This window comes from Brassica oleracea, chromosome C9, assembly GCF_000695525.1.
Source record: "Brassica oleracea var. oleracea cultivar TO1000 chromosome C9, BOL, whole genome shotgun sequence".
Lineage (NCBI taxonomy): Eukaryota > Viridiplantae > Streptophyta > Magnoliopsida > Brassicales > Brassicaceae > Brassica > Brassica oleracea.
This window is the reverse complement of record NC_027756.1, coordinates 18,823,165-18,833,900: the sequence shown is the minus strand read 5'-3', so window position 1 is coordinate 18,833,900 and position 10,736 is coordinate 18,823,165. Positions and strand designations below refer to the sequence as shown.

At 32.3% G+C, this 10,736-nt stretch overlaps 1 protein-coding gene across 1 annotated transcript; it reads left to right on the top strand.

The window, feature by feature from the left end:
- The first annotated feature begins 4,391 nt into the window (after positions 1-4,391).
- LOC106318698 (subtilisin-like protease SBT5.3) lies at positions 4,392-10,199 on the top strand. Its single transcript, XM_013756794.1, has 9 exons — positions 4,392-4,513; positions 4,700-4,892; positions 4,986-5,204; positions 5,958-6,069; positions 7,846-8,413; positions 8,496-8,590; positions 8,678-9,035; positions 9,120-9,333; positions 9,444-10,199. The coding sequence occupies exons 1-9, from the start codon at positions 4,442-4,444 to the stop codon at positions 9,983-9,985; spliced, it is 2,373 nt and encodes a 790-aa protein (XP_013612248.1). The 5' UTR covers positions 4,392-4,441; the 3' UTR covers positions 9,986-10,199.
- The last annotated feature ends 537 nt before the right edge of the window (positions 10,200-10,736 follow it).

The following is a 10,736-nucleotide window of genomic DNA, read 5'->3' as shown; positions in this document are numbered from 1 at the left end:
TCTATTTATTAAATGCTTCCAAACATTTTCATGATTTGCCAATTTCGAATTGTTGCATTTCCGACAAGGACAGAACATCTTACCACTTTATTGGGCGAGCGGTGTGGAATCTGCTTGATGCATATATGTCTCCATCCCCGCAAGGTATTCTTTTGTCACTTTCCCGTTAGCATCTCTATGCATACATCCACCTCCGCAACTCAAAAATATTCCCGGAGCCCGACATTTTTTTTTCTTTCACGTTTTTTTTTCTTGTTGGTGTGTTTAAAAGGATGTTCAAATGTCCATATTTATAGGAAATTTTCGAATCTGGTAGTTGTAATTTTCCTACGAATTTACGACGAAATTTAGTTAGGTTCCCGAAAAAAAACGTGTTACAACTACAAGGTTGGTGGATTCAAAATTTCCTCGCTAAGTAGACGTAAAATATTTCCTCGTAAAGTACACAGTACATTTACGTCGAGTTTACGAGGAAATCGTAATTCCTCGTAAAAGCCACGTGATATTACATCGACTTTACGACGAAATCATTTCGTCGTTATTTTACGAGGAAATAACGCTGATTTTATATTTCCTCGTAAGTTCCTCGTAAAATCGACGTAAATTTACGAGGATTACTTTTCCTCGTTAAATTTCCTCGGTAAACTTGTGTTTTCTGGTAGTGCACATATATAAAAAATTATGTTTTCCCGTTAAAATCTCCAAAATCACTTTTTTGCCAAACCAAAAAATCATGTTTTACGGCTAAAATCAAGTTTTCTGCAAAACTTACAAAATCACGTTCCCACCAAAACTAGAAAAATAATTTTTTTGGGTGAAAATCGTAAATTTTGATTTCCCATCAAATTGAAGCCATAAAATTGATTTCTTGCCAAAACCTCAAAATTTATTTTTCAACAATTATAAATATAACAATTATGTTTTTTCAGAAATATAGTAGACATATTTATTCAAATACGATAGTTAATTAATTATTAATTTATGAATCATGTCTTTTATAGTTTTTAACTAGCTGTGTTTAAATTAAACAACCGAAAATTTTGAAATCTAGATGTTGTATTTAGATGCAAATACATATTATAAAAACAAACACATTTATAAATAACATCAGATGTTTTATTCCAATACTGAATATCAATATTGCAATCAAATACCAAAATAAACATGACCTGAGCATATTCTGTAAATATGAAAATTGTTTCTACTAACATATATAGTTTCTACTAACACATATATATATATATATATATATATATATATATATATATATATATTTCAAAGATTCAATCATAGCACCAAATATACTTCAACTACACTTTTTATTATTTGGTTATGATTCATTAGGTAGATCCCTAGCCAAAACCAAAACTAGATAATGCTCGCGGAGTTGTTAAAATAAAACCCATGTATTTTTTACCATGTAAAATACTCTCTTTAGTTTTGAATAAACGTAGTTTTAAATTTATGCATTATATACTCTCTTTAGTTTTGAATAAACGTAGTTTTAAATTTATGCTTATATATTAAAAATATTTAGTTTATATATTTTCTTACAAAAATCATTAGCGATCTTCTGAATTACAGTTCAACCAACAATAAAAAAAAAAATTCTAAGATAATTTTTTTTAGTTTATTTTCACAAAAATAGTTTTCAACGAGAAAATGACCAAAAGAAGTTTATTAAAATGTAAAAAATACATTTATACCCTAGGGTTAACTAATCTAGATTTAGAGTTTAAATTTAAACAGTAGGGTTTTGAGGATAAGATTTCCAATTTTAAAAAATAAAAAATAAATATTAAAAATTTCAAAAAAAAACTATTTTAGTCATTTTCCTGTTTGATGGTTATTTTTGTGACAAAAACTTAAAAATGCTATATGAGAGAATTGCCCAATTAAATATAAACCATAAAATACAAAAATTATATGATATAAAAATAAATAAATTTCATGCTGAATATTGAAAATTTGTAACAAAATATCTTTAATACGTTATCTATTACTAAAAAAGGAGTTAGTATATATACTAAGGTTAAACCCCATAAATGTTACCTAAACAGTGTAACTTGTAAACAGTGTAACTTGTTCGATAACCAATATAAACCATACATTCTTGATTTCAATGAATTTTGACAGCATTTAGCTACCGTTAAACTTGAAACTGTAATAATAATTAAACTTGAAAATGTAATAATAATTGAACTTGAAAAATACCAATATAAATATAAACATAAACAGATGACTTAGGGTTATACCAATTTAAATTCTGGATGTTCTCTGTAAGTAGTGTAAGGTTAAGCTGTCGTCTCACCTCCCAAAACGAAAGAAGATAATATATAAATCATATTATCTAAATATTAAGTGAAAAGAAAAATTGAAAGTTTCGCTGGTAGAAAAGTTCAGAATTCTCTGACGAGAGTTGGCATAGCAAACAAAAAACGGCCAGAAGAGTTTTTCCCAAGAAAACAGAAGGCATGGTGAGACTGAATCTCCCCAATCAAACTCTTAGCTACTTTTATCGTAGCCAAATTACATACGTGGATCCCTCATTTGTTATTTATTTCCCTACTTTTCTTCGTCATTTCTTGGAATTATAAATATTTATATGAAGTGATGAGTGTAAATAATGCCTATTAGCCAAAAAAAAGTATATTATGATAGACTTGTTTTGCTAAATCATCAGGCAAATAGTTTAAAATAAGAAAACTATATATCTTTAAGATATTGTAACTTATTCACCAAACAATTCATGAAAATATTGTTTCGAATAACTGTTAGAGTAAATTTATATCAAATAATTTTACAACTAAAAGTTTATAAAAAATATATATTATATTGTAAAATTTTGTGAGAAAATATATTACGTTTTGAATGCACAGATCAATATCTAGTTGTTATTTGAACTCTAAAGTTTTAGTTTTCTTTGTCGTAAATTATATATTTTGTGTTAAAAAATGTTCACCTCTGTTAACTATTTAAAATATAAAAATATACTTTGAAAATTCACTATCATCAATTGACAAAACAAAGAATAGATTAATTACTAATAGGGACGTGTCCACGCTTCGCGCGTGATAATTTTTTATTGTTGTTAAATATGATTTTTTGTGGTCAATCTTTATTTGTGAAGAGCATTACTTGGTGTTTTAGTAGGTAATATGCTAATATATTATGTGTTTGTTTTTTCAATAATGTGTTGTTGTGTGTAAATAATACTTGTTAGCGGTGGTTGACTTCCATTATCGCTTACTTATGTTGTTTATTTCTCTCTTGCGTCCCTTGGTGTAAATGCGCAGAGTTAGTCTTTTGGAACTTTGATCTTTTCTATTCAGAGCTTTGTGGTTCTTCGCGGGCATGTGCGCCTTGTATGTACTTGTTTAGTTTGTGAGGTGCTTCTTACTTCTTAGCTGGTGGTTGTGCTTCAGGTGTTTTAGGCACCCCGTCTTCTTGTTTCGTGGTGAGTTTGTTCTTCCGATGATTATTCTTTCTCTGACCCATTTTTGGCTTCTTGCGTTGGTGTTTGATTGCGCTTCTTTGTGTTCGGGAGATTGTTTTGTCTCATATTTTATCTTTTTATCTTTTTTTTGTCATCTCCTTGTTCTAGCCAAAATATCTACGGTTAGTCTTGTTTGTTGATCTCTTTTCAGCTCTAAACCTTTATTGAGTTAGTGTTACTAGGATTTTTTTTTCTTAGTGATTATGGAAGTTTTAAGTTTAGATCATGTAAAAAAATACATAGGGCACGTGTCCTCAAACACCCTGCCACTTGTCTAAAAGGAGAAAAAAATTAACTTTATATATATATATAGATTATCAAACTTCCTACAATAATGTTTAGTGCGAAAATGATTAGATGGTACACAGTTAGAAAGTATTTGGGCAAACTGAAATAGTTTAAAAGAGAAAGCACCTAAAATGTAAAAGAAAAAAATACATGGAGAACACGGATCATCAAACTCTCTGCCACTTGTCGTAAGAAAAGAAAAAAACTAATTTTATATATATAAATAGATGTAGTTTTACATTAACGTAGTTAAATTCACATTGTTATGTTTTAAGAAAAGTTTTTGATCTTATTTTCATTTAAGATATGTGATGAACAAAATTTTCAAATCCATTAATTATTTTGATTACTATATTAGAACCAACTAATTCTAACAAGTAAAAAAGCGAGTTTCCTAACCATTTGAAACATTTTTAGTGGCCAACAGGCCCAACATGGAGTTTCAATGAGTAAGACTTATCCTTGACTTCGACAGATATGGTGAATTTTCAACCATTAGATTACCACGGTTAGTTAAAATTGTTATCTTCTAACTTTTTCTTTACATGATTTTCTTAGAGTTTTGAAACTTGCTGCTCTTTGTCTTGTATAAATAGGCTATCAACCCCCTATAAACCATTAGGTCTACAACATTCCACCAAAAAAAAGCTCAAGGCCATGAAGCTAACTTCTCTCGTCCCTCTCCTTTTTCTTGTCCCCCTCTTAACTTCTTGCTCTGAACAAAAACAGGTTCTTATTAATTTTCTATTATAAACGTTAAATTAATCATTCTACAATCCAAACTTTAATTTGCAGTGATTCTGGATTCCAAATATCCATGCTAACATATTGGGTTCAAATTTCAAGTATTTTTCTTGATCAATTCCTCTCACATTTCTATTAAATATTTTGATAGTTTTTGGGGTTTACTTGTAGGTGTATATTGTCTATTTTGGAGAACATAAAGGTGATAAAGCTTTACACGAAATTGAAGAACACCATCATTCTTATCTTCAATCGGTTAAAGAATCCGAAGAAGAAGCCAAATCATCGCTATTGTATAGCTACAAACATAGCATCAATGGCTTTGCAGCTGAGCTAACTCCTGATGAAGCCTCTAAACTAGAAAGTAAGAAGAAAACAAATACTATTTTGCTATGATTGGAAAATGGTATTCATTCAAACTCAAATTTGTTGACTTTTATGTATTTTTTTATATCAGAAATGGAAGAGGTTATTTCCGTAATCGAGAGCCACCCAAGAAAATATGAAACGCATACTACACGGTCATGGGAGTTTGTAGGACTGAAGGAGGAGGAAACCGATGGAGATGAGGTTCAACGCCCCAAAAACGATGTGGACGATCGGTTTCGCGTTGGAAGAAAGTTCTTGAAGCAGGCAAAACATGGAAATGGAATCATCGTCGGTGTCCTCGACAGTGGTAAGTTAAGCTGTCTCTACTGAATATTTAGAATATTATTGTTTTCTGTTAGTTACAAAATATGAAAATAGGTTTCTTTTTAAGCTGTCAGTATTTTATTTTAGCAAAGAAAAGCGAGACCATTTCCGTTAATATATTCTTTACTTGTTATTTCTGATAAGATAGTATCATAATCAATTGTCATTTGCAAAACAAACTAAAAAGCATAATTATTGACCTAATTAAATTAACACGTTATGGTTTATAGATATTTTCAGTTTTCCCGTTAACGATTTTAGGATAAAATGAATGGTAAAGAATCAATCTTAAAATTCATGTGAACCTTTGTTTGTGTTATATCCTTGCTTTGTATTTTTGCTTTTGTCTCCTGTTTCTTCACGCACGCACATACTGATGTAGGCGCCGAGATAACAGCCATAAGATGGGTTTTCGATATTTAGATTAATATATTTATTGAATTATGAGAATAATCACTGTTTTCATTTTGATAGAAAACGTATACCAAACTTAACTGGACCTAACTCCGACGTTGATATTTGAATCTTTACGTGACTAGAACATAAAGAGTTGCGTTATGATCAAGAAATTCAAGATTCAAGGAAAATTCTAATTTATTTTCTTACATCTTTTGGTTTCATATCATTATAGTAATATTTAAACCATATTATTAATCCATCATTGCCAACTTGTTGAAACATAATTGGGAGAATAATGTGTTTTTCTTTTCTCATATTTATTTTGGAAAAATAAAAGGGGTGTGGCCAGAATCAAAGAGTTTCAGTGACAAAGGAATGGGACCCGTTCCAGAATCATGGAAAGGAATCTGCCAAACCGGAATTGCCTTTAACTCTTCTCACTGCAACCGGTAAGATAATTTCTCCAATTTCTCTAAGCAAATATAAATATCTTCACTTTGTTTATAAGTAAATATATTATTTCGTGACAAAATTAGAAAAAATATATTAACTAAATTATTGATCGTTTTAAATATTCACTCAATTTTACTTTAGCTACATATCTATAGTTTCTTTATTTTGACTGTCAAACAAATAGATGTAGGTTCTTTTGAGATACGTTGACAAAAAAAAAAGGTTCTTTTGAGATACAAAGGATGTTGGCATCTGTATATCTATTATACAGACTGTGTAGAGTATAGATACACATACGTGGCAATTTATATCTAGTTCTATGACTTGAATTAGTCAAATATTAAAACCCCAAAAATCCAAATATGTAAAAACAAAAAAAAAGGCAAATTTTTTTGGCAAGAATTAGAAATGTATTAATAAAATATTACACGTCCATATCATCTTTGGTTCTTTAGCAAAGATCCAATGAACCATATGCTCAGTGCGAGAAACTTCTTTCTATATATGATGTGATATATTGTTCCGTATTGATCATCAAGGTCCTTTGCATATGAAAATCATGTATGTTTGTGAATAATGATGTTAGTTGTGACGACTGGTGAGCTTTGAAATGTAGAATCCTGAAACTATTTCATGATTTTTCAGTTATATATAATTATAAAAACAGTACGTATAATTGGCATAATAGCATCGTCGTTCCACCCATGCAATAAAGTAGACGAATATTTTCTTAAATTAGTCAGGTTGATATATTCTTAAGAGAATCATCAATAAAAAATGGTGAAATCTAAGAGACATTAAGAACAATACATCATTCAACATAATTTATTGTTTTAATTATACAAATCATTCTGCAATACTGCAAATCTAATCACCAAATAAATTGTTTAAAATGAATTATTTAAATATCTTACAATTAAGGTAAATGTAAGGATTCCATTTTTTTTTTTTGATAAAGGGTTTAGGATTCCATTTTATTATAACATGCATTTTTCCTTTTTTCAAGATATAGCAACATTTCCCATAGAAGGTATAGTTTTGTGACTTGCACTGTCCAAAACATTAGGTCGCAGTCTCAGTGTTTTGTTTGGTTGCTATAATTGATCCCAACTTTTAAGCTTCTGCGACATCGTTCACGAGTCTCCATTCTTACTTTATTATCTTAATTAATATGTAACATAAATATATGTATATATTATAAAATAAATTATTAGAAATATTTACTCTGCAGAGTCTTACTGTTCACTTATGTAAGACTGCCATAAAATCGTACAAATAAAAAGACATATATATTGGCTGTTTTGATACTTGAAATTGAAACTTTGGTATCTAGATAAGCTCTGGTTCTTTTATAACAAGCTTTAGTAATATATGTACGGGACAAAAACTTATTTGATTCTTTCTAGATAATATTGGACACCCGTGACTTCTCCCTTGTTTGCTTTATAATCAAATCTAATGTTTACAATATCAATGTGTGCCCGGGTTTACATGTCTATATTTTTAACATATCATTCATATATTACTTGTTCAAGGATTCACTATTTGTGTGCTTGTGCATGGTAAATACTACTTATAAAAACATTTATTTATCTACTACTTTTTTATATATATGCCGGTTTGGTTGTAGTTGTATGTCTATCAAGTCGTCCTTGTCTAGTGTTAATTTTTAATATTTTGTTTTTAAATATTTTAATTATACAGTGATTTGGATTTCACACAAAAGAATTAACAATTGCAACTTTGCATGTTTTCGTTTTCACTAATTACAGGAAAATTATTGGAGCAAGGTATTACGTGAAAGGGTACGAAAAATATTACGGAGCGTTCAACGTTACAGCAAACAGAGACTTCTTGTCTCCACGAGACCCCGACGGACATGGATCCCACACAGCCTCTACCGCGGTTGGCCGCAGAGTCAAAGGTGCATCCGCACTTGGCGGTTTTGCCATGGGCTCGGCTTCCGGAGGTGCACCGTTAGCTCGTCTAGCCGTCTACAAAGCCTGTTGGGCCAAGCCCAACCAAGAAAAAGTTGACGGAAACGTATGTCTACAAGAAGACATGCTTGCCGCGATTGATGATGCGATCGGTGATGGGGTTCACGTGATCAGCGTTTCCATCGGGACTACGGACCCTTTGCCGTATTCCCAAGATGGAATCGCGATAGGAGCGTTGCATGCGGTTAAAAGAAATATAGTGGTTGCAGCTAGCGCGGGGAACTCAGGGCCGAAACCGGGGACTTTGTCGAATCCAGCGCCATGGATTATTACCGTCGGAGCTAGTACTCTTGATCGGGCTTTCGTAGGCGGTCTTGTACTTGGTAATGGATATACAGTCAAGGTAATTACCCCACAATTAAAAAAGTCATTTATATGCATGGTATTCTTTTGTATAACATATAGTTTTCTTTTGTGTTATTTAGACGGAGTCGATAACAGCATTTAAAATGGATAAATTTGCGCCTCTGGTGTATGCTGCTAATGTGGCTGTTCCCGGTATTGCATTGAATAATACATCGTAAGACTTGCTCTCTTATTAAGTTTGATAGTTAATCTTATTTGGTTTTTCTATTTTAATTTGCTGGGTTTTGTTTCTTTGGTGAAGGCAATGCTTACCGAATTCACTTAAACCGGAGCTTGTGAATGGTAAAGTGGTTTTATGTTTAAGAGGAGCAGGTTCAAGAATTGGTAAAGGTATGGAAGTAAAACGAGCCGGAGGAGTTGGTATGATTCTGGGGAATTCTCTAGCTAACGGCAATGAAATTCCTTCAGACTCTCACTTTGTTGCCACAGCTGCCGTTACCCCCACCGTGGTCGAAAAAATTCTCGACTATATCAAAATCGATAAAAACCCGATAGCTTTCATCAAACCAGGGACCACTGTTTACAAAAACCAGCCAGCTCCTTTAATGACCGGGTTTTCTAGTCGTGGTCCGAATGTGGTAGATCCTAATATTCTAAAGGTAACTTTATAAGTTCTTTTTAACTTGAGCAAACAAAAAACTACAACGAATAAACCGGTTTAATATATTTTACTATTTTTACAGCCGGATATTACTGCACCAGGACTGAATATACTAGCTGCGTGGAGCGGAGCTGATTCACCGAGCAAACTTTGGGTAGATCAAAGAGTTGCTGATTATAATATCTACACAGGAACTTCCATGTCTTGTCCTCATGTTTCTGGTGCAATTGCTCTTCTCAAAGCTATTCATCCTAAGTGGAGTAGTGCTGCTATAAGATCTGCTCTTATGACCACTGGTAAACAGAAAAAAAAAAACTTGGTTATTTGGCTGGTTTGGTTTACCTAACCCAAATCTTATTCAATAGTCTTTAAGATGTACTTAATGTGTTTCTTGTAACTGTTATAGCTTGGATGACCAATGATGAGAAGAAACCGATCCAAGATATTAGTGGTTTACCTGCAAATCCATTTGCACTCGGGTCAGGACATTTCAGACCTACCAAAGCTGCTGATCCCGGTTTAGTCTATGATGCATCATACCGAGCTTATCTTCTCTACGGTTGCTCAGTTGGTTTTACCAATATTGACCCGACATTCAAATGTCCAAGTAAAATCCCCCCTGGTTATAACCTTAATTATCCATCAATTTCGATCCCAAATCTCAATAGGACGGTGACTGTTAAAAGAACGGTTACAAATGTTGGGAATGGTAACTCAACAAGCACATATATATTCAGTGCTAGATCGCCATTGGGAGTCTCTGTTAAGGCTAAACCGAGTGTGTTGTCATTCAACCGGATTGGTCAAAAGAAGCGGTTTAAAATCATGGTCACGGTACGGATGGACAAGATGAATGTGACTGAAAAGGGTCAGTACCAGTTCGGATGGTTTAGTTGGACAGATAAGTACCATGTTGTGAGGAGTCCGATTGCCATTTCCTTAGCTTGATTGTCGTTTGCCTATTGGGGTTGTGTATTGTATGGGTTTTAGAGGGGTCAAAGTGAAAGAAATGGGGGACCTTTTTCTAATTACTCTACGGACTTATTCATGTGTTCAAATTAAAGAAGTGTTCTAATAGCTTACTTGTTTACTTATGCTTTGTGAAGGTGGGTGTAAGAAACAACATTATAATTACTTTGAATTACTTGGATTGGCCTACGAATATGATTAAGGGCCGCATTTTAGTTGACCAAGAAGCATCTTACAATGCTAAAAGCCAAATATACTCAACATATATAACATATAGGATCTCCACATAGGCATAAAAAATCAGTCAATCACAATTTGTTCTAGAACCATGTCATTTAAAACAAAATATGAAAAAAAAAATAAAAAAAAATATGAAAATAAAACCTAAATCGATAATTATAAGTATCTTTTGAGTTTCCATCACTTTATATTAGTTTGTTTTCATATTAATCCTAAAGACGCTGCGCTCTAACCAAAAACTCATCGTATCCCATCACAATCTCAATTTTTTCTACTGCAAATTTTTCTGTATTTTTTCTAATCCACAATCTGATCTTCCGATGTTGAACCCTATCTCAACTTGCTTCCCCTTCATCCCAGTCATGGTATTTACGAATCCAAGTGGGCAATCCATGGAGGCACACCAGAATACTTAGCACGAGACTGCCGTTTCTGATCCGGTTTGATTCTCCCATAGTCATTTTCATTTTGATTACGGAACATTTGATAT